This window comes from Papio anubis, chromosome 20 (genome assembly GCF_008728515.1).
Source record: "Papio anubis isolate 15944 chromosome 20, Panubis1.0, whole genome shotgun sequence".
Lineage (NCBI taxonomy): Eukaryota > Metazoa > Chordata > Mammalia > Primates > Cercopithecidae > Papio > Papio anubis.
The window spans coordinates 16,475,202-16,502,449 of NC_044995.1; the positions used below are offsets into that span (position 1 = coordinate 16,475,202).

The following is a 27,248-nucleotide window of genomic DNA, read 5'->3' on the forward strand; positions in this document are numbered from 1 at the left end:
ACTGCAACCTCCGCCTCTCGGGTTCAAGCAGTTCTCCTGCCTCAGTCCCCCGAGTAGCTGGGATTACAGGCGCCCGCCACCACGCCCAGGTAATTTTTGTATTTTTAGTAGAGACGAGGTTTCATCATGTTGGCCAGGATGGTCTCAAACTCCTGACCTCGTGATCTGCCCCCCTCGGCCTCCCAAAGTGCTGGGATTACAGGCGTGAGCCACCGCGCCCGGCCTCTCCAACCATTTCTTTAGTTCAACTTTTTCAAATTTATCCTAAGTCCCTTCAAACAGCACAAAGTGGAAGCCTATGCTGGGATCTGAGACGAAGAGGTCAAAGCAGCTGCATCTTGACGTAATTTTACTTTAAATTCTTCTTTAAAAGTTCTGCTTATTTGCATTCTTCTGCGTGGAGAGAAAAGGTAATTTACACTGACTCACCGAGAAGAGCAACGCTTCTCTCAGACGGGGATCCTCGCTCGGGGCCGCAACCTCTGCACCCCACGGTCTGGAACTCCCACAAATCCATTAGGCTCGGCTCTCTTAGGAGCCTCCAGTGTATGCTGGGATCAACCTGAACTGACTAGAGCCCAAGGCTTCTGAGGCGCTTTCTGCTCAGGACTGCATTTCCCAGAGGCCACCGCACCGGAATTAACGGTTCCACTTCCGGCCTCCTGGGGTTGACGATTAGCTGGGTAAGGTCTTCACGTCCTAAGAAGAAATCGGTGGCTGCGGGAGGTCTTCGTGGACTGGGACTCGAACCTGACCGACCCGGCAGTGCGGGTGGGCGAGAGCGAGTCGCTCAGAGGAACCCGGGGCGCAGACGGAATCTGCCAGATCCCTAGGCGTGCGTGTGCGCGGGCATCAGACGAGGGGGATTGTGTGATCTTGAGTGACGGAAGGGACTGTGTGAGTGTGTGCGTGAGGCCCTGTGCACAGGACCGGGAGGGCTTGTGGACGCAGTGCATTTTGCTGGGGCTGTGTGAGTGTCACTGTGCAGTGGTACTAGGCTCCTGCTGCTTCCTCCGTCTTTCCCCTTCAAAGCTGCGGAGGCTGCAGCAGAGGAATTGCCCCAGTAGGGAGGTCAGATATTGAGCCGAGAATGAAGCTTTGCATAAGAAGGCGCAGATCTGGACTCGGAGTGGGTATTTGAGAGCTGGAAGTGTCTCTTGAGAGTCCCCCAGGAAGGCAGCTACATGGGAACCCAGCATCCCTTCAGATATCTGTCTCCAGGAACCAGCTTCGAATTCGGACCGATTCCTCCTTTTATTTCCTTCTCATTTCGTACGAAGTGAGGGCAGTTGTGGCCATGGAGGGTGCTTTCAAACTTAGTCTGCGCTCCAAGAAAAGCCTAGAGTCTCACGCTTGCCGTATCCTTTCCCAGTCGTACCATTATCCAAAAGAAGGACCGGGAGGAGGATGAGAGCGTTATTGCTGCACACTTAAGTCAAGGGTGAGTTTGTGCTTTGTATTTGTTTAAGACATGCGTTTTTGATTTCAGAGTATAGAAGTTCCTGCCAGGCGCCGTGTCTCACGCCTGTAATTCTAGCACTTTGAGAGGCCAAGACGGGCGGATCACGAGGTCAGGAGATCGAGACCATCCTGGCTAACACGGTGAAACCCCGTCACTACTAAAAATACAACAACAAAAAAAATTAGCCTGGCGTGGTGGTGGGCGCCTGTAGTCTCAGCTGCTCAAAGGTTGAGGCAGAGGAGGTTGAGGCAGAAGAATGGCGTGAACCCGGCAGGCAGAGCTTGCAGTAAGCCGAGATCGCGCCACTGCACTCCAACCTGGGCGACGACAGAGCGAGACTCCGTCAAAAAAAAAAAAAAAAAAATAGAAGTTCCTGTAAATTTTTAGTGAATTTCAGGAGAATATGCAAATTAATTCTTGCCCCCTCCCATCGTGTCGCCCCCGCCCCGCCCTCTCCCCACTTTTACACTTAATATTCACAGAACCATTTGGCAAATCATTCACACCTTCCTGTGCGCTCTCTTCTAAGCTGGTATAAAAATAGTCCTCCAGAGGTTTATATTAACGCTTTATTTTAGACTCTGCTTTGGTAAGAAGATTAGTTTGTGGAATCGCACACCGGGTATCTGATTGTCTTTACAGGTCTCCTTTTCAAAGCAGGGAAGAATGGAGATGGTTGGGTGATTTCCTCTGTGAGGCTTTCAGGAGTCGGAAAGTGATTGCACAGAAATTGGTATCAAGAGTCAGGATTTGTTTGGGAGGGTCCATGAGATTATTATTGTAATTATTGCCAGATCTCTCTGAGGTTTGGCAGTTCCACTTGAGTTTTGGGCTATTTGCGTGTGTGGACTGTGAGAGGCAGTACACTATCGTGGTTAAGAATAGGGGAGTGGATCCAGAGTATCTGGGTTGGAATGTTTGTTCTGTCCGTTTCTGGTCTTCTCGGACTTGTAATGAACATTAGAATGAATGAATACTGTAAAGCCTCTTAGAGCAGTGCTAGGCATATAATAATAAATGTTTAATGTTTAACTTTTGTTTTCGTGTGGCCATTTTAGGTCATTTCCCTTGACTGTCTATAGGACAGGAGCATTGGGAATGTGTGATTCGTTGTGATTGCTGCTTGCATAGTAAGAAAATGAGTTGCTCAGATGATCTAGGACAGAAATTCTTTTTAAATTGACAGATAAAATTGTATGTATTTATCGTGTGCAACATGATGTTTTATAGTATATGTACATTGTGGAATGATTAAATCTAGCTAATTAACAATGCATTAGCTCACATAGTTATCATTTTTGTGGTGAGAATACTTAATAACCACTCTCTTAGAATTTTTCAAGACTACAGAATAGTTATTAATTGTAGATATGCTGTTGTGTAATAGATTTCTTGAACTTATTTCTCTTATCTTCCTGAAATTTTATATCCTTTGACCAACATTTCCCCAACCAACACCTCCTTCCCTCCCTCACCCACATTACCCCCAACCTGTAAACAGCATTCTCTTCTCTAATTCTATGATAGCAAGTTTTTTCTTTTTTTTTTTTTTGAGAGAGTGTCTCACTCTGTTGCCCAGGCTGGAGTGCAGTGGCGCAATCTCAGTTCACTGCAACTTCTGCCTCCTGGGTTCAAGTGATTCTCCTGCCCCAGACTTCCAAGTAGTTGGGACTACAGGTGTGCGCCACCACACTCAGTTTATTTTGTATTTTTAGTAGAGACAGGGTTTCGCCACGTTGGCCAGGGTGGTCTCGAACTCCGGACCTTAGTGATCCGCCTGTCTCGGCCTTCGCCTCTGCTTTTGAAAGTGCTGGATTACAGGTGTTAGCCACCGCACCTGGCCTATATAAACATTTTTTTAGATTCCACTGATGAGTGAGATCATATGTCTTTCTGTGCCTGGCTTACTTCACTTAATATGATGTTCGCCAGGTTCATCCATGTTGTTGGGAATGACAGCATTTCCCTTTTTTTATAGCTAGTTTTCCATTGTATATATATGCCACATTTTCTTTATCCATTCATTGATAGACACTTAGATTGATTCCATATCTTGGCTATTGTGAATAGTGCTGCAATAAAAATGGGTGTGCAGATGTCTCTTTGACATACAGATTTCATTTCCTTTGGATGTATACCCAGTAGTGGATTGCTGGATCATATGGTAGTTCTAGTTCTAATTTTTTTGGAGAACTTCCATACTGTTTTCCATAATGTCTGTGTTACTTTACATTCTCACCAACAGTGTGCAATGGTTCACATTTCTCTACATTCTCACCAACATTTGTTAACTTAGGTCTTTTCAATAGCCACCCCAATACATATGAAGTGATATCTTATTGTAGGTTTAAATTTCATTTCCCTGATGATTAGTGATGTTGAGTATTTTTTCATACACTGTGGCCATTTATATGTCGTCTTTTGAGATGTGTTTATCAGGTCCTTTGCCCATTTTTTAATTGGGTTGTTTTCTTGCTGTTGAGTTCCTCACACATTTTGGATATTAACCCCTTATCAGATACATTATTGCAAATATTTTCTCTCATTCTGTAGGTAGTCTCTTCACTTTGCTGTGCAGAGGCTTTTTTAGCTTGATGTAATTTCATTTGTCTATGTTTGCTTTTGTTGCCTGTGCTTCTGACCTCATTTCCAAAAAAAAAAATTATTGCTCAGGTCAATGTCATGGAGCTTTCCCCATATGTTTTTTTCTATTTGTTTCATAGTTTGGGATCTTACATTTAAATCTTTAATCCATTTAGAGTTGATTTTTGTATAATGGTTTGAGAAAAGGGTCTAATTTCATTCTTCTGTGTATGACTACCTAGTTTTTACAACAGTATATATTGAAGAGACTGTCTTTTCCTTATTGTATGTTCTCGGTACCTGTCTCAAAAATCAGTTGGTTGTAAACACATGAATTTATTCTGGGGCGTTCTATTCTGTTCCGTTTGCCTAGGTGTCTGTTTTTATGTCAGTACCAGGCTGTTTTGGTTACTGTAGCTTTGTAGTATATATTGAAGTCAGGTAGTTTGATGCCTCCACTTTGTTCTTTTTGCTCCAGACTGCTTTTACTATTTGGGGTCTTTTGTGGTCCTATACAAATTTTAGGATTTTTTTTTTTCTATTTCTGTAAAGAATGTAGGACTGAAATTCTTAACCTGAGTTCCTGTAACTCCACTTACGCTCTTGGGGACCACAAAGCTCTTGAAATAATATATTGAAGTACTATGGAAATGTATCAATGTGGGTTTTAGAGGGAGAAATAGTATATCATATCAAGACTATCAAAACTGTATGTGACCCATGAGGCTTGGATCCATTGATCTAGATGGAACATTGATTCTCAGCAGGGATGATGTTTAAGAACTTTTGGTTGTCACACTGTGGGGGAGGTGCTACTTAGATCTAGTGGACAGAGGTCAGGGATGCTGCTGAACATTGTACCGTGCACAGGATAACCTTCCCCACAGCCCCAACAAAGGATCATACACCACAATATGTCAGTAGTGCCTAGGGTGAAAAACCTTAGTCTAGAATCAAAAGACTGTGATACCTGGAATGACACTGTAAATGATCTCATATAAACTAAGTGTCCTGTAATATGGAAATCACTAAGCAAATTATACTAGACTCAAGTGATAGAGTATTATGCAGCTAATAAAATGATGTCTATAAAGAATTATGGAAAGAAATATTTGATATACCATTAAGCAGTATTCATGCTATGAACAATAATGCTCACGAAAATGTTACATGTATATGAATCCCATATACTAAGATAGGGTTTTTGTAAGGCATTCTGTAGGAATTATATCCAAAGTGGTATTTTAATGAGTTATTTGGTGAAGAAGGGAACCCAAGCATGATGATGTCTATTCCACAGATTTTCTCATGTAGTTTCCAGATGCCACGTATCTGCATTGTGTTCATTCAGAGAAGAGTCTTGATAATGAAAATGTCTAATTATATTGGTGAGATACAGCTAAAGGATGTCAGAACTAGCTGATGTTATTTGTTATAGTCACATTAATATTTTCTGTTGATCCTCATGACAGGCTCAGTTTTTTGTTTTTTATGATTAAAAGTACTCACTCTCTGATACCTCCGTTTTATTTTTATTTTTGAATTCGGATGTAGAAATATGACCATCATTAATGCATACAAGACATTGCTTGGGGACTTGTAGACAATTTTTTGTTTTAGAAATTGTGCTAACATACATAGAAAAACATAGACATCTTAGTGTTGGTCAAGAATTGGGAAATAATGGATGCAAACTTATTACATAAAAACAAGAGCTTCCTTTTTTTGTCCCCAAGTTGAAAGGAAGATGTCTAAATAAAAGGTATCTTTCATCTAATTTGGAGAACAATTTCCTCACAGGAAAAAAAAATGTGTAGGTACATTTAAATATGTACATATACAGATACATACACATGTGTATGTGTGTGTATATATATATGTGTGTGTGTGAGAGAATATAATTATATATTCCAACTTAATGCCTGGGCATAGTCACAATTATGAAGTACTCTTAAGCAAAAAGAAAAAAATTGGGGCTACAACACAGAGATAAGTACTGTTAGCATACATACGCCTGTCTAAATTTTTTTCTATTGATGTCTATTAGTCTCTTGCTTAATATTTATACATATATTTTACAATTGTAATCATTTTGTCTATCCTGCTTTGTAACCTGATTTTTCTGTTAATTGTATGTCTGGAACATTTAATGATTACTTCGTATTCTATTACATGGCTATTCTGAACTGTACTTAACCAGCTGGCTTTTGGTGAGCTCAGAATGCTGAACACTGCCCATGCAATTCTGTCTATATCCTTTCCAGTTCTTATGCCTTGCCCCACTGCACCCAATCCTGAGTTCACAGAGAGGTTCTGGATTGGAGACGCAATCCCTTCTCAGCTCTGAAAGGTGGGGCTAGGGGAGGAGGATTGCTTACAGCAGGATCAGAGGCCCAGTCCTAAGCCAAGATAGGTATCCCCAGACTGGAGGACTGGCTGGAAGCCCTCCTGCTAGAGTGTCTTTTGAGCAACTTCAAGGCTGAAATGCCTGTGCTGGGCAATCATGCTTCTGCCGCAGGTTCCCTGGGATGTAGGCGAGAGCTTGGTTTCATCCACACTCCACCTGTTCACTGCCAGTTTATTTGTGAGAGAGTGTGTGTAGGGGAAAAGGGAGTGATGGGGGAGGCGGGGAAGTGTGCGTGTTAACAGGAGTAGTTGAGAAATAGGAATGGAGAATAAAATAGTTATTTGCTCTAGTGCTTTGGGACACAGCTTGACTTATGGCCTTTTGTTTCTTGTTGTTTTCCAGGGAAGAAGCCCGAGGAAGATTGACCAATTTTGTAATTCTAGAAACATGGTCCATGTAAGTTGGTAGTTCTCTCTTCTTCTTGAAATACGGTGACTTTCAGGTTAGGTGACTTATTTTTTCACCTGAAGCTTCTTACCTAAGGATCAACACCTTTTTTTTTTTTTTTTTGAGACGGAGTCTCGCTCTTTCACCCAGGCTGGAGTGCAGTGGCGTGATCTCGGCTCACTGCAACATCCGCCTCCTGGGTTCAAGCGATTCTCCTGCCTCAGCCTCCTGAGTAGCTGGGACTACAGGCCCCTGCCACCACTCCCGGCTAATTTTTTGTCATTTTAGTGGAGATGGGGTTTCACCATGTTGGCCAGGATGGTCTCGATCTCCTGACCTCGTGATCCCCCTGCCTCGGCCTCCCAAAGTGCTGGGATTACTGGTGTGAGCCACTGCGCCCAGCCAGCATCCACGATCTTACACCCCAGTTTGTCCCATTACAGTGAAGGTTGGTGACCAAAAAATAAAGGTCAGCGCTCTTCCTATTGATACCTCTGTTTTCCCACTGGCTTTGATGTTTTCTTTGAGCTGGTTATTCAGTCTGTGCTCTGAGCTCAGTCCTTGGTCAGAAAGAATGTTGGAACAGTGGAGGAGTTGGTCCCCACAGGGACACACGGTCTTGTGCATTTGATAAGTTACAGATGATTGTTGCATTTGACCACACTTGGGAACACCTTGAAACTTCTCCACAGACTGGAGCTTTCCAGGTAGCTAAGGTCGAATTCCGTAGCGAGTGGCCTCAGTCTGCAAGTGTGACAAGGTGTTCTGCTTTATGAGGCTTTTAAGAAAGTGATCAGTGAGGACAGTGGGCAGTAACGGAGATTATTCAGAGCATGAGTGGTAGGTGATTACAGATTCTCTGAATTGGGGAAAAGCTTAGAGACTCTGACCATCTTAAATGTATAAATAGAAAAAAATGACTAAATCTAATATGTTAGTTATTTTGAATTTTATGCAGCTTATAAAAATCAGTTGTCATTGACAAGAAAAAATCCTTTTGCTATCATCGGATACCACAATGAGCTTGAGGATTAAGGGCATTCCTCAGTTGTATGCAACTACCTTTTTTTTGAGACAGGGTCTCACTCAGTAGCTCAGGCTGGAGTGCAGTAGTGCCATCACACTTCACTGCAGCATTGAACTCCCAGGCTCAAGCGATACTTCCACTTCAGCCTCCCAGGTAGCTGGGACTACACGCACATGCCACCACGACAGTTCTTTCTTTCTTTCTTTTTTTCTTTTTTTTTTTTTTGCGGGGAGTGCATCTTGTTATGTTGCCCAGGCTGTTTGCAAACTCCTGGGCTCAAGCGGTCCTTCCATCTTGGTCTCCCAAAGTGCTGGTATAGCAGGCCTGAGCCACCATGCCAGGCCAGCAGCAGGATTCTTGAAGAATGTGTAGGCACTCCGCAATTTTCCATATTGCTCCTTTATTGCAGTTTAATCCTTCACTTCCTCTCCTTTCGTCTTGAAACAATTTTCTTCAATTTCACCATAATACATGTGTTTGTGGTTTCAGGGATCAGTGACATTCAGGGATGTGGCCATTGACTTCTCTCAGGAGGAGTGGGAGTGCCTGCAGCCTGATCAGAGGACCTTGTACAGGGATGTGATGTTGGAGAACTACAGCCACCTGATCTCACTGGGTAAGGTCATCTGCCTCAGTTAATTTAGCATCTGTTCTCTGGAATATCAGCTTTCTTCACCATGAATTTTAGGGCTGTGTTTTAAGAGGTAGTTGGATTCCTTCTTCTTATTCCCAAAGGAATGGATTGAGATTTGTTGGGTTGAAAATAGGCACCTCCCTGGAGCCCCTGCATCTTGCCTACTCCACAGTGGCCTCCTCCATGATGCTGGTCGTCTCTGTAATCCCCTCTCTCGCTTCATGACCATGGGGCTGAATTTGAAATCTTGTATATTCGTTGAATGATACTGTTCAAGAACCGGGGTTTCATATTATGTTTGACCTCAGAATTACTGTAGATTTTCTTGTTTGTTTTTGTTTTTCTGGCCCACCTATAAGGAGAAGAGTGTGTTGAGTTTTTCTATCAAAAGAGCCTCTATGATTGCTTGAGCCTGGGAGGTCAAGGCTGCAGAGAGCCGTGGTCATGCCACTGTACTTTAGCCTGGGCAACAGAGCAAGACACTGTCTCAAAAAACAAAACAAAACAAAAGCCTCAACGATTTACATATTGGGTTGACAGAATTCATTTAGCACTAAAGTCAATGTATTCCATTTCCGTCAACAAACATTCTGTTACTTGTTTTGTAGTTGAAAGTTTCAGGCCATGAAATGTATGCTTTTCTGTGGGGTGAAAATTCTTAAAATGAGCTGTAAGTGTCTAAGGATGCAAAATAAATAATGACAATAAACATAATAATTGTTAACTTTGTGCTACTACATATCAGTGAATGTTAGAAGTATTTTACATATATTATCTTATTTAATATTAGTATCAATCCTATAAAACAGGTATTGTTATCATTCCTGTTTTAGAGTTGGGAAAACTGAAGGACAGAGAGTTCAAGTGACTTGCTTAATGTCACAGTACTAGTGGATGGCAGAGACAGGATTTCAATCAGGTAATCTGGCTTGAAGGTTCCTGCTGTCAACCACTAAATTATACCTCCTCTTGAAGGATAAGTTTCTATTAGTTTAAATGAAAGTCCTTTTTTTTTTTTTTTTTTTTTTGAGATGGAGTCTTGCTCTGTTGCCCAGGCTGGAGTGCAGTGGCACGATCTTGGCTCCCTGCAAGCTCCGCCTCCTGGGTTCACGCCATTCTTCTGCCTCAGCCTCCCAAGTAGCTGGGACCACAGGCGCCCACCACCACGCCCAGCTAATTTTTTGTATTTTTAGTAGAGACAGGGTTTCATTTGGTGTTAGCCAGGATGGTCTCGATCTCCTGACCTTGTGATCCACCCGCCCCGGCCTCCGAAAGTGCTGGGATTACAGGTGTGAGCCACCACGCCCGGCCCTTTTTTTTTTTAAACATAGTCGATCCCTTACTCAATCCTCTCTTATCTGGAGTCTCTTCTCAATATTGTGTAGGCTTGTAATTTATTATAAATTTAACTAGGTCTCAGAGTTTAAAAAAAATTTTTATATTAAAAAAAATTCTACACGTGTTATTTCTTTTAAGCAGGAAGTTCCATTTCTAAGCCAGATGTGATTACGTTACTAGAGCAAGAGAAAGAGCCCTGGATTGTTGTAAGGAAAGAAACAAGCAGATGGTATCCAGGTAAGTGAGAGCGAAGCAGGCAGGGGGAAGCCATCATTGTCCTGGACAGCCCATGTGCTCAGAGAGGAGTCACATCCCTGAGATGTGGTTTGGAAAACTTTCTTCAATGACCCAAGGTCCCCCCGTTGGATAAAAATGCCCAAGACCTGGCAAGGAAATAAGATCACTATAGGAGCTATCCCCAAGGAACTTCATCATTTACTAATCACCTAATTTCTGGTGTTTTCTTCCTCTTTTAATGGAGTGAGTTTCCTCTTTCTTTCCCAGCGTAAACTTTAAACAGTTTTTAAAATTATTTTTTAAGAGACAGCATCTTGCTATGTTGCCCCGGCTGATCTTGAACTCTAGGCCTCAAGTAGTCTTCCTGCCTCAACCTCCCAAGTAGCTGATATTACAGGCATGAGCCAATGCTCCTGGTCCCCAGTGTAAACTTTTAACACGTATTTTGGATCCAGCTACTTTCCAACTCTGCTATTGCATTTAGATTTCTATATGTGTTTTCACTAAGAAATGTGTTCATATTCAGTAATTATGTATTGAGTGTACATTCCTAGAAGGCATGTGCTTAGCTCTGTCAGTACTGTAATGTACAGGTAATGAACAAGACAGAAAGTCACTGCTGTCATGGACTTTACCAGCAGTTTGTGAGACATGCCTCAAACAAGTAAGCAAATGAATATATAAGGAATGCCAGAGAATTGTACTATTAGGACAAGGAAATAGGAGTGATGGAGTGAAATGGCAGAACTTGGGTGCTCAGGGTGCCTGTGTTGAAGTGGGCATGCTTGCATAGAGATGGGCAGTAAGGGTTCAAGTTGTGTGTCCAGGTGAGAGTATTCTAGTCAGACTGAGCAGGTAACACGAAGGTGGAGTAAGTGATGGAACAGCAGGAAGAGAGGTCTGAGAGTTAGGCCGGAGTCGTATCATACAGGGTTTTTGACTATCATTGTGAGGATTGTGGGAAGTTCTTCAAGAGTTATTTATTCATTTTTAATTGATACCCAATATTTGTACATATTTATGGGATACACATTATGTTTTGTTATATGTATAGAATGTGTCATGAGCAAGTGTCAGGGTTTTTGAGGTATCCATCAAATCCACCAGAGGAGTGTTTATCATTTTTTTGTGATAGGAACATTTCAAGTCTTCTTCTAGCTATTTTGAAATATACAATACATTATTGTTAATTAGAGTCACTCTACTCTGCTAATGAACATTAGAAGTCATTCCTTCTATTTACCTATATGTTTGTAACATTAACCAACTCCTCTTCATCCCCCACCCCTCACCACACACCCTTCCCAACCTCTGGTTTCTATCATTCTGTTCTCTACCTCTGTGAGATCTTTTTTCAGCCTCCAGATATGAATGAGAACATATGATATTTGTCTTTCTTTCTTTTTTTTTTTTGAGACAGAGCCTCGCTCTTGTCACCCAGGCTGGAATGCAGTGGTGCAATCTTGGCCCACTGCAACCTCTGCCTCCCGGGTTCAAGCAATTCTCCTGCCTCAGCCTCCTGAGTAACTGGGATTACAGGCACCTGCCAGCATGCCTGGCTAATTTTTGTATTTTTAATAGAGACAGGGTTTCACCACGTTGGCCAGGCTGGTCTCAAACTCCTGACCTCAGGTGATCCACCCATCTCGGCCTCCCAAATTGCTGGGATTACAGGCGTGAGCCACTGCACCTGGTCTGATATTGTCTTTCTGACCTCCGATTCCCTCCATGTTGCTGCAAATGACATGATTTCATTTTTTAAAAGTCTGAATAGTATTCCATTGTGTATATATCACATTTTCTTTATCTGTTTGTCTGTTGGGCGACACTTAGGTTGATTCCATACCTTTGGTATTGTGAATAATGCTACAATCATACAAGTGCAGGTATCATTTTGATATACTGATTTCTCTTCCTATGGATCAATACCCAGTAGTGGGATTGTTGGATCATATGGTAGTTCTATTTTTAGTTTTTTGAGAGATCTGCATGCTGTTTTCCATAGTGATTGTACTAATTTATATCCCACCAACAGTATATAAGAGTTCCCTTTTTCCCTCATCCTCTCAGGTATGTTATTTTTTGTCTTTTAAATTGTAGCCATTCTGACTGGGGTAAGATGATATTTCATTGTGGTTTTGATTTGCATTTCTCCCTGATGAATAGTGGTGTTAAGCATTTTATCATATTCTCTTGGCTGTTTGTATGTCTTCTTTTGAGTAATGTCTATTCATATAATTTGCCCACTTTTTTAATTGGAGTTTTTTTTTTGCTGTTATTTCATTTTCTTTTTTTTTTTTTTTTTTTTTTTTTTTTGAGACGGAGTCTCGCGCTGTCGCCCAGGCTGGAGTGCAGTGGCGCGATCTCGGCTCACTGCAAGCTCCGCCTCCCGGGTTCACGCCATTCTCCTGCCTCAGCCTCCTGAGTAGCTGGGACTACAGGCGCCCACCACCGCGCCCGGCTAATTTTTTTTGTATTTTTAGTAGAGACGGGGTTTCACTGTGGTCTCGATCTCCTGACCTTGTGATCCGCCCGCCTCGGCCTCCCAAAGTGCTGGGATTACAGGCGTGAGCCACCGCGCCCGGCCTGTTATTTCATTTTCTTGTATATTCTATATATTAGTCCTTTGTCAGAGAAATAGCTTGGAGATGATTTCTCTCATTTGTCTATTCACTCTGTATATAGTTTCCTTTGCTGTGCAGAAGCTTTTTAGTTTAGTATAGTCCCATAGCAGTGAGCTATGATCATGCCATTGCACTATAGCCTGTGCAACAGACAGAGACCCTGTCTCTTAAAAATAATAATAATAATAATACAGGCTGGGCTCAATGGCTCACACCTATAATCCCAGCACTTTGGGAGGCCACCCACCTGATGTTAGGCGTTCCAGACCAGCCTGGCCAACATTGTGAAACCCCATCTCTACTAAAAATACAAAAATTAGCCAGGCGTGGTAGCACACTTATAATCCCAGCTACTCTGGAGGCTGAGGCAAGAGAATCACTTGAACCCAGGAGGTGGAGGTTGCAGCGAGCCAAGATTGTGCCATTGCACTGCAGCCTGGGAGATAAGAGTGAAACTTCATCCCAAAAAACAAACAAACAAAAAACAGTTTTTTTCACTAAAAATTCTGATTCTGTACATCTGAGTTGCTTGAATATCAATATCTTTATTAAGTTCACCAAATGGTTTTGATTCACACTTAAATTTGACAAAGTTAACCTGTTCCCTTATGTATACCACCATCTTACATAAACTTTCTTCATTATTGGCACCCTTTTTCTTTTTCAGATCCCTTCCCTGAAAGTATTATATTTTATACTTTGGCCATTTGTTTAATGGATTTTGTATGCATGTGTGTTATAGGAAAATAAAATATGTTTGCCTTCTTCATTTCTTTCAGATTTGGAGTCAAAACATGGACTTGAAAAAATATCTCCAGAAAATGATATTTTTGAAATAAATTTACCCAAACATGTTATAAAGCAAATAAGTAAAACACTTGGCCTTGAGGCCTTTTATTTTAGAAATGACTCAGAATATAGAAGTAGATTTGAGGGACTACAGGGACATCAAGAAGGATATATCAATCAGAAGATCATCAGCTATGAAGAAATGCCTACTTATGCTTCTCTTATTTATAATACACATAAACCCTATGAATGTAAGGAATGTGGGAAACACTTTAGTCGTGGTTCAAATCTTATTCAGCATCAGAGTATTCATACTGGAGAGAAAACCTATAAATGCAAAGAATGTGGGAAAGCCTTTCAACTTCACATACAACTTACTCAACATCAGAAATTTCATACTGGTGAGAAACCTTTCGAATGTAAGGAATGTGGAAAAGCCTTTAGCCTTTTCACCCAGCTTAATCGCCATAAGAACATTCACACAGGTGAGAAACTGTTTGAATGTAAGGAATGTGGGAAGTCCTTTAATCGTAGCTCAAACCTTACTCAGCATCAAAGTATTCATGCTGGTGTAAAACCACATCAATGTAAGGAGTGTGGGAAAGCCTTTAATCGTGGTTCAAATCTTATTCAGCATCAAAAAATTCATTCCAATGAGAAACCCTTTGTATGTAGGGAATGTGGGATGACCTTTCGATATCATTACCAACTTATTGAACATTGCCGAATTCATACTGGCGAGAAACCCTTTGAATGTAAAGAATGCAGAAAGGCCTTTACTCTTCTGACAAAGCTTGTTCGACATCAGAAGATTCATATTGGTGAGAAGCCCTTTGAATGTAGGGAATGCGGGAAGGCTTTTAGTCTTCTCAATCAGCTTAATCGCCATAAGAACATTCACACAGGTGAAAAACCATTTGAATGTAAAGAATGTGGGAAGTCCTTTAATCGTAGTTCAAACCTTATTCAACATCAGAGTATTCATGCTGGTGTAAAACCATATCAATGTAAGGAGTGTGGGAAAGGCTTTAATCGTGGTGCAAATCTTATTCAGCATCAAAAAATTCATTCCAATGAGAAACCCTTTGTATGTAGGGAATGTGAGATGGCCTTTAGATATCATTACCAACTTATTCAACATTGCCAAATTCATACTGGTGGGAAGCCCTTTGAATGTAAAGAATGTGGGAAGGCCTTTAGTCTTCTGACACAGCTTGCTCGACATAAGAACATTCATAGTGGTGAGAAACCATTTGAATGTAAAGACTGTGGGAAGGCCTTCAATCGTGGCTCGAATCTTGTTCAACATCAGAGTATTCATACTGGTGAGAAGCCCTATGAATGTAAGGAGTGTGGGAAGACTTTTAGGCTTCACCTACAACTTTCTCAGCATGAGAAAACTCATACAGGTGAGAAACCCTTTGAATGTAAGGAATGTGGGAAATTCTTCCGTCGTGGTTCAAATCTTAATCAACATCGAAGTATTCATACTGGAAAGAAACCCTTTGAATGTAAGGAATGTGGGAAAGCCTTTCGACTTCATATGCACCTTATTCGACATCAGAAATTTCATACTGGTGAGAAGCCCTTTGAATGTAAGGAATGTGGCAAGGCCTTCAGTCTTCACACCCAGCTTAATCGCCATAAGAACATTCACACAGGTGAGAAGCCATTTGAATGTAAAGAATGTGGGAAGTCCTTTAATCGTGTCTCGAACCTTGTTCAACATCAGAGTATTCATGCTGGTGTAAAACCATATGAATGTAAGGAGTGTGGGAAAGTCTTTAATCGTGGTTCAAACCTTATTCAGCATCAGAAAATTCATTCCAGTGAGAAACCCTTTGTATGTAAGGAGTGTAGAAAGACCTTTAGATATCATTACCAGCTTATTGAACATTACCAAATTCATACTGGTGAAAAACCCTTTGAATGTAAAGAATGTGGAAAGGCCTTTAGTCTTCTGACACAGCTTGCTGGACATCAGATCATTCATACTGGTGAGAAGCCATTTAAATGTAAGGAGTGTGGGAAGGCCTTTAATCATGGCTCAAACCTTGTTCAACCTCGGAGTATTTATAACGGTGAGAAACCCTATGAATGTAAGGAGTGTGGGAAGGCTTTTAGACTTCACCTACAACTTTCTCTGCATCAAAAACTTGTACAGGTGAGAAACCCTTTGAATGTAAGAAATGTGGGACAGCCTTCAGACATCAGTAGCAACTTATTGAACATCAGAAAATTCATACTTCGGTGAAAACCTTTGAATGTAAGGAATGTGGGAAGGCCTTTCAATATAATTACCAATTTCGTGGACATCATAGATTTCATATTTGTGAGAACCCTTATGAATGTCAAGGATGTGGAAAATGCATTACCAGTGGTAGAAACCTTAGAGTACATCAGAGAATTCATACTGGTAAGAAACCATATCAATGTGAAGAATGTGGGAAAGCCTTTAGTCATAGTTCAAACCTATGAAACATATTAAAATTCATACTGATGAGAAACTCTATGAATGTAATGAATGTGAAAAGGCCTTTAGCAGTAATTATGAACTTACTGTACATCTGAGAATCCATACTGCTGAGAAACCCTGTGAGTGTAAAGAATGTGGAAAACTTTTGGATTTAGCTTAGTCTTTACTGCACATCAAAGAATTCATACTAGTATGAACCATATGAATGTAAAGAATGTGGAAAGACCTTTACTTGTAGCTCAAGCCTTGTTCAACATGTTAAAATTCATACTGGTGAGCGACCCTGTAAATGTAAAGGATGTGGGAAGACCTTTAGACTTAGTTCAGTCCTTTCTGCACATCACAGAATTCATACTGGCATGAAACCCTATGAATGTAAAGAATGTGAGCAAACCCTTACTGTGAATGATCTGCTTACTCAACATCAAAAAATTCATAATAGAAGTTTTATGAATATAAGGAGTGTAGATAAGCCTTCACTGTGTATGAAAAATTTGCCCAACACCAGAGAATTCATATTGATGAGAAATCCTGTGAACATAAAAGAATGTGTGATGAACTTTCACTGTGGCCTGGGATTTGCTCAACATCAGAGTATTCATACTGCTGAGAACTCCTTTGAGTGTAAGGAATGTGGGATGTTTTATAGCCACACTAAATGACTTAAGAGTTCAAAGAAGGTAATTTTGGTGAGAAAGTTATTGATGTGGGGAAGGTAGAGTAGCTGCCATGTTCACAGTTTACTGCCCATGAAATATTTTACTGGATACAGGCATACTTGCTTAATTGTGCATTGCAGTTACTGGATTTTATGTACATTGAAGGTCTGCAGCAACCTTGCAGTGAATAAGTCTATCAGCACCATTTTCCAAACAGCATGTGCACATTTCATGTCTTTGTGTCACACTTTGGTAGTTTTCATAATATTTCAAACTTTTTTATTGTTATATGTGTTATGGTGATCTGTGACCAGTGTTTTTTGATGTTACTAGTGTAATTGGGGATACCACAAATCCTGCCCATAAAATATGGTGAACCTAGTTGATAATTGTTGCGGGTTTGGAAAGAATAGTAAAATATACACCCATATCCCCCCACCTAGATTCAAAATTGTTAACAATTTGCCACATTTATTTTTTGTATATTTGTTGTACCATTGAGAATAAGTTTTAGACCATTGAGAATAAGTTTTAGACATCATGACACTTTACCACTTGTTACATCAGCATGTGTGTTACCCAAACATAAAGACAATATCATATAACCATAGTACCATAATTACCCTTAAGGAAAATATTCATAATTCTATAATATCATTCCATCTTCAGATTTCTTCATTGACTGGCAAACCATCTTTTACAGCTATTCATTTTCTAAGGAGAATCCATTGCAGATTCTGCATTGCATTTGGTTATCTCTCTTTAGTGTATTGTAGCGTGGAAACCCCATGAAGGTATGCTCTCAAATTATGGTGGGTATCAGAATCACCTGTGGAACTTAGTAAACCTAGAGAAGTGTAGCCCTAGCTTATAAGCCTGGGCCTCTGTTTTTTATTATTTCTCCAGGTTTTGTGACTGTGATACCAACCAGAGTTAGAGAGCCACTGGTCTAGAACATTTCTCCTCATTTAAAACAAAATACATTGATTTGAGTAGGTCAGAAATGTTGTCGGCTACGTGTTTTGATTTCTTTCTTTATAGTGTCATTTAACCTTGTTCTTGGTTGTATTTTCTGTACAAGGGAATGTAAGTCCAGAGGCTTTCTTAGGTCTAGATTAAACATTTTGGGGAAGAATACTTTGTAGGTTATTTGTATGTCATATTGTACTGTCAGAAAACATTTACTTACAGGTCCTTGCATTAGTGAAACTAGGGATGATCATTTGGGTAAGCTGGTAACTGCCATAAGTCCATTGTAAAGATTTGGTTTGTAGTGGGTAAGTAATCTATGGAGAGATATTGTCATCTCTGAAAATTTATAGTCATGTGTATTTAAGCCCTGGATTGAATACAAAGTGAAATTTGAAATAGACTATTGAGAAATGAATGCCATTAAAGTGTCAACATAATTCAACTTGTGTGATATGGCTGACACTGTACTCAGTACAAAACTGGCACCCTTCGGATTATGCAGGGAGCCAAGATTGTCTGGAACCTTTTTTTTTGTTCAGCATTTATCACCAGCACCTATCCCATGGCTGGTACATGAGCTATTGATAAACTTTGAAAAATAAAAAACCCTTTAAATCAAGCTGTAAAACATGATACCATTGGGCTGGGAGCAGTGGCTCACACCTGTAATCCCAGCACTTTGGGAGGCCAAGGTGGGCAGATCACCTGAGGTCAGGAGTTCGAGACTAACCTGGCCGATATGGCAAAACTCCTTCTCTCCTAAAAATTAAAAAATTACCTGGACGTAGTGGCACATGCATGTAATCCCAGCTACTTGGGAGGCTGAGGCAGGAGAATCACCCAAACTCAGAAGGTGAAGGTTGCAGTGAGCTGAGATTGCACCACTGCACTCTAGCCTGGGCGACAGAGTGAGACTTCATCTCAGAAAACACCCAAAACAAAACATGATACCATTGTGGCATCATGAATTACATTAATTTTTTTTAAGATTAAGAATAATCCTTTGTGATTTTATTCCATTGTGTTAAAAAATCTATAAAGTGATAATTTATATTGATAGCTTTCTTCTTTCTATGAGTATACCCTGGTCAGATGATTATTCTTTTGATAGACTACTTAATTCTATCTTTAACCACTTAATTGCATCTATAGTCATAAGTTGTAATTTTCCAAGTGTTTTTCAGGTATTGATATTGCAATGATATACAACTTATAAAACAAGATTATATAAAACTTGGCTTTCAAATCTTATGTTCCTATTTTTTATTTCCAGTTTCTTTTTTCTATTCATTCTCTTGAACTTTTTTCTTTGAAATCAAAAGATTCCCTAGGTATTAACCCAGCACAACTCCTTTATGGGTCATTGCACATCCCGGCAGTATCATTAAGAATTGTCATAAAAGAAATCCCTGGCAGCCTTTCAATGAAACTCTATCATCATGCCATCTTGGCAGTACTATGTTGGAAGTCAGAGTCCCTTTGCAAACATAATAAAACACTTTAATATATTTGTTAAAGTTACAAGCCAAGTATGTACAAATTTAAAAATCATGGCCGGGCACGGTGGCTCACACCTGTAATCCCCAACTTAAAATGGTTTGACTTCTAATTTTCAGCTTTATAATAGTACAAAAGTGATATGCTGCTATAGTTTAGATATTTGTCCCCTCCAAATCTCATATTGAAGTTTGATCCCAATGTTGGAGGTGGGGCCTAATGGGAGATGTTTGGGTCATGGGAGAAGATCCCTCATGAATAAATTAATATCCTCTCTGGATTGGGGGTGAGTTATCACTCTGTTAGTTCCTGTGAGAGCTGGTTTTTCAAAAGAGCCTGGCACCTCCTTCCTCACCCTCTTGCTTCCTCTCTTGCCATGTGATGTCTGCATACACTGCCCCTTTTCATCTGCCACGAGTAGAAGCAGCCTGAGGCCCTTACCAGAAGCAGATGTTGCACCATGATTCCTGTAAATCCTACAGAACAGTGAGCCAAATAAACCTCTTTCTTTATTAATTACCCAACCTCAGATATTCCTTTATAGCAACACAAAATGGACTAAGACATAGAGTATGCTCCTTGACTTAAAATGGGGCTATATCTAGATAAACCCATTGTTAAATTGAAAATATTGTAGGTCATAAATACACATATGGTGTATGATGTTTTCTATTTATGATGGGCTTATTTGGATATAACCCCATCATAGGTTGAGGAGCACCTGTAGTAATTATGATTATTTATGCTCAAATTGACATAATGTGGCCAGTAGGAATCCATTTACATTTTTTTTTTTTACTTCTTATTTTTTTCTTTTGATGTTTTAAAGGAATATTGTTTTCAGGCCGTAAGAAGATGTTTTAGACTGATCCTGTTTGTTGGTTCATGTCCCCCATGCCTCTTGTCCTGAGTCATGGAATCAACTCATGATTTAATACCCTCTTAGGGAGTCCTGGTTCCTTTTAGAGGAAAAAAGCATTAAAGACCAAAAAATCTGGCTGCTGTGCGTACACATGGCAGTTACAGGTATGGAAAAAAAGATGCTGTTTTTGTTAGAATTATTTTAATAGTTTCAGAGTTGAAAATGTCATCATAAGGTCAGAAGTTCACTCTGATTTTTCTCAACTTAAATTTCTGTGATCTGCTCTTTTTGCATTTGGCATTTTATTGAATTATAATGTTTTATGTATGGTGATAGCTGAGAAGTTTATCTCCTATTAAGGCCTGGCTGAAATGATACATTAATCTGTGTCCCATTTTTGGAAATATTGCTCCAATTCAAATTTGTCATGGTGTTTCTGAGCAGCATTGTGAAGAAACTTGTTTTAGAATAGTCAATGATGGATGTTATCTTGAATGTTCATAGACTCCCCAGAAAAGAAGAAAAAGTAGACACAAGATTTCTGTCATCCTTTTGTAAGGTATTGTGATCATCCACCTTGGGGTATGAAGGATAATGGACCTATGTGTCTTAATTTCCAGAATCCCGTTCCATTTCCATGTGTCTTCTGCACAAGTTGTGGTCTCTAGGGATTCACTGTCTTCATTTGTAATTGATCAAAGTGAAACCATCTCCATGGATTCCTCAGTGGGTCAGGATCTGTTGTTTATTAGGCCCCCATATCCACTCTACCCTGCTTTCATGATTATAGAACCAGTAATTTTTATTAACAGTTGGCTATGACTATCTAGAATAAGGACTGCAGTTATTTCTCCAAGGTGTTGTCATGTGACACAACTTATGGCAAGTAGGATATAAGTGAATATTTTGGCAATTCTGGAAACCTCTTAAAACACACTGGCTTAATATATTAATATTTGAGAAATCTGGGTGAATTATTTACTATTCTTCCAAGTTCTGTATAAGTCTGAGTGTTCATTCCATTCTGATTCCAGAATGGTAAAATTCATGATTGGTTTGGAGCAAGGCCACAATATCAGGCTTACATCCATAATATATGATAGAGAAATGAACTTTTATTATCTTTTATTCACTTTAATTTGGGGCAATTTTACTGTTTTACTCACAACCAAATTTAATCTTAAATGCTACAACTAGATTGTGACATGTTAAAAGTAATAACCATCAATATATCTTTTATGTTCTCTAACTCAAAAGCACAGAGCTATAGAGAACAGAGTATCTATCTCATGCATGTTGTCATGTACTTATCCCACACCCTATTGAAATCACAGTACCTGTGAGGGAGATATATTTTTTTCTTCAGGAATATGTATTTCTGCCACATCTATGATTCTCCAGAATGAGATGACAGAAAATGCTAAACTATTGTTAAATGACTATATGTAGTTCCACTTCTGGATGGTAGATGTGGGGCTCTGCAAACTCATTTTCTAGTAAAACTGGGAAAAAAATGTATAAAAACCTTGCCATTTGAGGTCTGAAAGTGTCCAAAGAGTATATAGGAAATGAAATATCAAGAAATTCTACTAACACTTGGTAAGAACAAAGAACTTGGTAAGAGAATTTGTGGTGTTTAAGACACAACCGACTCCCTTTTACTCTTTACAGCTCAATTTGATAGAAGCTTCACTGTGGGTGGATGCTGCCAAGAGGATGGGGCTGCAGCTGTCAATCAAGGTTTGTCATATATCAACAGGAGGGGCATGCCTCCCGGGTTTCTTATCACCCCCTCTTGGTTAAAGTGGCTAAATTCCTGGTGAACGCAACTAAGAGGTTTGGGGCTCCTTGGCTTCCCTCAGCCCCACCCACAGTTTGGAAAGTCTACCCAGGCACAGTGAGCTCAGATTTGGACCCAGATTGCCCTTGCCTCCACTTGCTTGTAAGGCAGTGGTTTCATAACACAAAAAACAAGATGGCTACCATCCAGCCCATTACCCTGAACGGTGGTTCAGAGATTTTGTCCAGAGGGAGTGGTGGTCCATAAGAATAGAGCTCTGAAGCTCTCTCCAAAGGAATGGAATTTATCTGAAACAGTGTCAAACAAATAGCTCCCCTAAAAAGTAAACACAACAACATAAACCATAGGCCAGGGATTTAATCAGATAATTCCATGGGCAGAGACAGCTAAGGAGCCCTCCAAAAGGTCAAAAGAAACCTCAAAAACTGGCCTCAAAAACTAGCCCTGCCTTAAATTATATTAAACTGCTTAATAATTTATGCTCCAAGGAAATGTTGAAAACAATAGAGTGACCAGATAGAAGGCAGTGGAGCCTAGTGGGCTGGAAATAATACCAAAGAGGCAGTCATCTTAACAAAGAGATAGGGAAAGATAGTCAAAGAGACTCCTTTTTAAAACCATTGTCACACCAGGGTAACTGTGCATATGTTTAAAGCTGAGGAACAACACAAAATAGTTCACACTGCAAGGGGAAAGGGAAACAGATTTTACTAAAATAGCCAAAACACAAAATACATAACCAAGCAAACAACAAGAAGAACAAGCTCTGGAGAGGGGACAGGCAAATCACTACAGTATGTTTCCTAATATGTCTGCTTATTAGGAAAATAATCAAAAATGAAGGCATGCAAACAAATGGGAAACTTGGACTTATACACAGGAGAACAGCAAGCAGGCCAGGTGCAGTGGCTTACACCTGTAATCACAGCACTTTTGGAGGCCAAGGTTGGCAGATCACTTGAGCTCAGGAGTTTTGAGACCAGCCTGGACTACATGATGAAACCCCATTTCTACTAAAAATACAAAAATACTAAAAATAAAAATACAGGTGTGGTAGAACATGCCTATAACTAGGCTAAGACACAAGAATTGCTTGAATTCAGGAGGGAGAGGTTGCAGTGAGCCAAGATCATGCCACTACACTCCAGCCTGGGCAACAGAGCAAGACTCTGTCTAAAACAAAACAAAACAAAACAAAACAAAACAAAACAAAAAAAACAGGCAACAGGTTGGCCTATGACAGGGAACAGGTGTCATATTTAATAGACAAAAACTTCAATTTAGCCATTATATATTCACAGAAGTAAGGAAAATGTAAAGATAACGTCTCATCAAATAAAGAAAATCAATAAGGATAAATGACAAAATGAACCAAATGTAAGTTCTGGAGTTGAAGACCACAGTAACCAAAATAAAAAATTCATTAGAAGGGCTAAATAAATTTGATCTGGCAGAGTAATTAGAAAACTTTCAAATAGATCAATGGAAATTATGCAACCTCAATTCCATCTTCCCACTAGAAAAAAGAATAAGAAAATAAAATAGAATGAGAAAATAGAACAAAGAAAATATGAACAGAGCCTTTAAGAAATATAAGACACTTTTAAGTGCACCAACATACATGTAATGAGAATACCAGAAGGAAAGGAGAAAGAGAAATGAGTACAAAAATATTCCAAGAAATAATGGCTAAATTGCTGGGCGCGGTGGCTCAAGTCTGTAATCCCAGCACTTTGGGAGGCCGAGATGGGCAGATCATGAGGTCAGGAGATCGAGACCATCCTGGCTAACACAGTGAAACCCCGTCTCTACTAAAAAAATACAAAAAACTAGACGGATGTGGTGGCAGGCGCCTGTAGTCCCAGCTACTCGGGAGGCTGAGGCGGGAGAATGGCGTAAACCCGGGAGGCGGAGCTTGCAGTAAGCTGAGATCCGGTCACTGCACTCCAGCCTGGGTGACAGAGCGAGACTCCATCTCAAAAAAATATATAGTAACAGTAATGGCTAAATACATCCATAATTTGTTGAATAAACATTAATCAATACCCACAATCATCTCAACAAACTGTAATCAGAGTGAATGCAAAGATATCCATGAACAGACCCATCATAGTAAAAGTGCTAAACGTGAAAGAAAATGTTGAAAAGTATAAGAGAAAAATGATGTGTCACTTAACAATGGAACACCAATCAATTGACAGCTGACTTCTTATCCAAAGCAATGGAGGGGATGAAGGCAGTGGGATGATATATTCAAAGTACTCAAAGGACAAAAGCTCTGTGAAGCAGTAACATACTGTCTTTCAAAAATGAAGATGAAATAAAGCCCTTCCCAGATCTACCATATAAGAAATTGTAAACGTTATTCAAACAAAGTAAGTAAATCCACATGGAAATTCAAAACCACATTTTTAAAAAGAAAATATTTATAATATACAAAAGGCAGCAAAAATGCACATTTCTTTTACTTCTCTTAATAAATTTAAAAGACAATTGTATAATACAATATGTACATAATTATACTGTTGGGCCTATAACATGGAAATGTAATATATTTGACAATAGCAGCATAAAGGAAGTAAATGACAGCAGAGTTGTATTGGAGTAAGGAAATGATACATGATAATAACTAGAATTCATAGGAACAAATATGAGAAACAGAAATAGGTGGCCAGGGGTCGTGAGCTGGTGGAGGACCTGGCCATGGAGGAGGCTGGGGAGTCCGTGCTTCTTCCCTTCCTCTCCCACTCCCCTCCCTGCTCCCTCCCCACCTCCCCAAGAATGTTCCACTATGAGTCTTGGGAGGATTGTCTTCTGGATGAAGATGAAGATTACTTTCAGGGACTGAGAGAAGATGATGAAGAGATTGATCAATTCAATGATGATACATTTGGGTCAGGTGCAGTTGATGATGATTGGCAGGAAGCATGAGCGCCTGGCTGAATTGGAAGAAAAGCTACCAGTGGCAGTTAATGAACCAACAGGCAACGGAGAAAGGGAAGAAATAGACTTGTTGGGTGACCATGAGGAGAATCTGGCAGAAAGGCTCAGTAAGATGGTGATTGAAAATGAACTAGAAGATCCAGCTATGAGGGCAGCACAGACCAGGCCAGTTTTACAGCCCCAACCAGGAAGTCTGAATTCCAGTATCTGGGATGGATCTGAAGTTCTGAGGCAAATCCGAGGACCACTGCTCACTCAGGAAATGTCTACAGTGTCTGTATTAGAATATGCCTTGCCTCAGAGGCCCCCCAGGGTCCAGAAAATGATCAGGACCTTTCTGAACATGCATTACCAAGATGGTCAACTTCACCTATTATTGGCAGTCCTCCTGTTAGAACTGTTCCCATAGGTACCCCATCTAAGCAGATGGCTTTACCCAACAGAGCCTATGCAGTCCTAGTCCATAGACTTTCCTCCACCTGAAACCAGCAACTGAAAAGGAAGGCCAATTTGGAAGATTCTGCATTCGAAGCCTGTCCATGTTCGGCCCCCAATGCCACCGTGTTATCCTGCTCCCTATGATGAGACGATGTCTCCAAATCAGTTCTACAGTGTCCTGAACTCTTCCGTCCTGGGTCACCCTTTTCCTCCTAGTGTTCCTCCTGTTCTCAGCCCCCTTCAGAGAGCACAGGTTCTTGAAGGAGCACAACAGGCTGGACAGATGTCTCCCAGCCAGTTTGTATGGGTCCCTGGATTTGTAGTCCACTTGCTGCTATGAATCCCAAGTTGCTACAAGGGCAAGTTGGGCAGATGCTTCCCCCAGCACCAGGCTTCCATGCCTTTAGTGCTCCACCCTCCGCTACACCACCTCCACAGCCCAGAACCTCACTTGCAAAACCTAAGATCTCAGGCCCCAATGTTTAGACTGGACACAACTCACCTCCATCCACAGCACCATTGACTCTTGCATCAGAGACAGCAACAGAATAGAAATCAGCATCAGAATCTCAATGGTGCAGGAGATAGAGGAAGTCACTGGAGCAGTCATCACGATCATCTCTGAAAGGATCCATATGCCAATGGATATGGATGCAGCAGGAAAAGGATTGGGCCTCTAAAATTCAGATGATGCAACTGCACAGCACTGATCCCTACCTGGATGATTTTTATTACCAGAATTACTTTGAAAAGCTGGAGAAACCATCAGCTGCTGAAGAAATACAAGGTGATGGCCCTAAAAAGGAGTGCACCAAGGTTATCACCCCTCAGGTGGCCAAACTGGAGCATGCCTTTAAGCCAGTACAATTTGAGGGCTCTTTGGGAAAGCTTACTGTTTCTAGTGTGAATAATCTCCGAAAAATGATTGATGGTGTTGTAACGTCTTGGAGTGAGGATGATGAGACAAAAGGAAAACAAGTACGAAACAAGAGGAGAAAAACCCCTGTCACAATTGAGAAAACTTACAGTTTGCTCCTTGACGTGGAGGACTATGAAAGACATTATCTCCTAAGTCTAGAAGAATGACCTGCTCTAATGGATGAGCGAAAGTACAAAATTTGTAGCATGTATGACAACTTAAGGGGGAAATAGCCTGGACAAGAGAGGCCTAGTGATGACCACTTTGTACAGATCATGTGTATCCGAAAAGGGAAGACAATGGTAGCCTGTATTCTTCCTTTCCTCTCCACAGAGCAAGCAGCTGACATTCTCATGACAACAGCCAGGGACCTCTCTTTCCTTATCAAGAAGGATGCACAAGATGAGGTGCTGCCATGCTTACTGAGTCCCTTCTCTCTCCTCCTCTATCATCTTCTAACAGTGACTATCACTAGCCTTTTGCAACAGCTAATGAACCTACCTCAAAGTGCAGCTACACCAGCACCCGCCAATCCTCACTTCATTGCTGTGCTCAGAACAAATTCTGACAGGATTCCACTGAATCCCTAGATCAATTTGAGAAATGACTTCTAAACATTGGGTCTTCTCATCTGTGATTATGGTGCATGTTTCAATTTATTAAGGCCTTCCCTAGCTTCTCTCAACAAAATTGTGTAATTTTTAGGTAGTAGTCTTGCATGTGTTTTATTAAATATATTCCTAAGCATTTTATGTTCTTTATCAATGAAATTTTCCTGATTTCATTTTCAATTGTTTGCTGTGATAGAAAAATTCAACATTTTTGGTATATTGTCCTTGAAACTACCATTAAAAGTCTTTTCCGCAAAGAGAGGTTGATTCAGATGACTTCAATGGCAAATTGACCCAAGATTTGTCAAAAAAACAAAAAGAATATCTAGGGAAAATATACAGCTAACATAGAACTTTATGATAAATTATTGACTGCTTTTTCACTAAAGTCAGACTCAAGGATGTCTGCTCTGAGAATTTTTTTTTTTTTTTTTTTTTTTTTTTAGACAGAGTCTGGCTCTGTCCCCCATGCTGAAGTGCAGTGGCACGATCTTGGCTCACTGCAACCTCCACCTCCAGGGTTCAAGCTCTTCTCCTGCCTCAGCCTTCCGAGTAGCTGGGATCATAGGTGCACCACCACGC

At 40.4% G+C, this 27,248-nt stretch overlaps 1 protein-coding gene and 1 pseudogene across 17 annotated transcripts; both read left to right on the forward strand.

Moving 5' to 3' along the window:
- The first annotated feature begins 140 nt into the window (after positions 1-140).
- ZNF780B (zinc finger protein 780B) lies at positions 141-18,010 on the forward strand. 17 transcript variants are annotated; one of them, XM_021931101.2, is made up of 7 exons: positions 141-771; positions 1,373-1,441; positions 2,105-2,242; positions 6,795-6,848; positions 8,356-8,482; positions 9,977-10,075; positions 13,479-18,010. In XM_021931101.2, exons 4-7 carry the CDS (start codon positions 6,840-6,842, stop codon positions 15,740-15,742), a joined length of 2,499 nt encoding a protein of 832 aa, XP_021786793.2. In that variant the 5' UTR covers positions 141-771; positions 1,373-1,441; positions 2,105-2,242; positions 6,795-6,839; the 3' UTR covers positions 15,743-18,010. The 17 variants fall into 17 exon arrangements, with proteins under 17 accessions (XP_021786793.2, XP_021786794.2, XP_009192750.2 ...); XM_021931102.2 differs by having other exon boundaries at positions 141-683; XM_009194486.4 differs by lacking the exons at positions 1,373-1,441; positions 2,105-2,242 and adding an exon at positions 1,490-1,570.
- A 5,663-nt stretch (positions 18,011-23,673) lies between these two features.
- On the forward strand, positions 23,674-26,839 carry LOC101023019 (annotated as a pseudogene).
- The last annotated feature ends 409 nt before the right edge of the window (positions 26,840-27,248 follow it).

Coding starts and splice junctions, on each gene's coding strand:
- ZNF780B (XM_021931101.2), top strand. Junction 8,483..9,976: donor CAGCCACCTGATCTCACTGG/GTAAGGTCATCT, acceptor ATTTCTTTTAAG/CAGGAAGTTCCATTTCTAAG. Junction 10,076..13,478: donor AACAAGCAGATGGTATCCAG/GTAAGTGAGAGC, acceptor CATTTCTTTCAG/ATTTGGAGTCAAAACATGGA.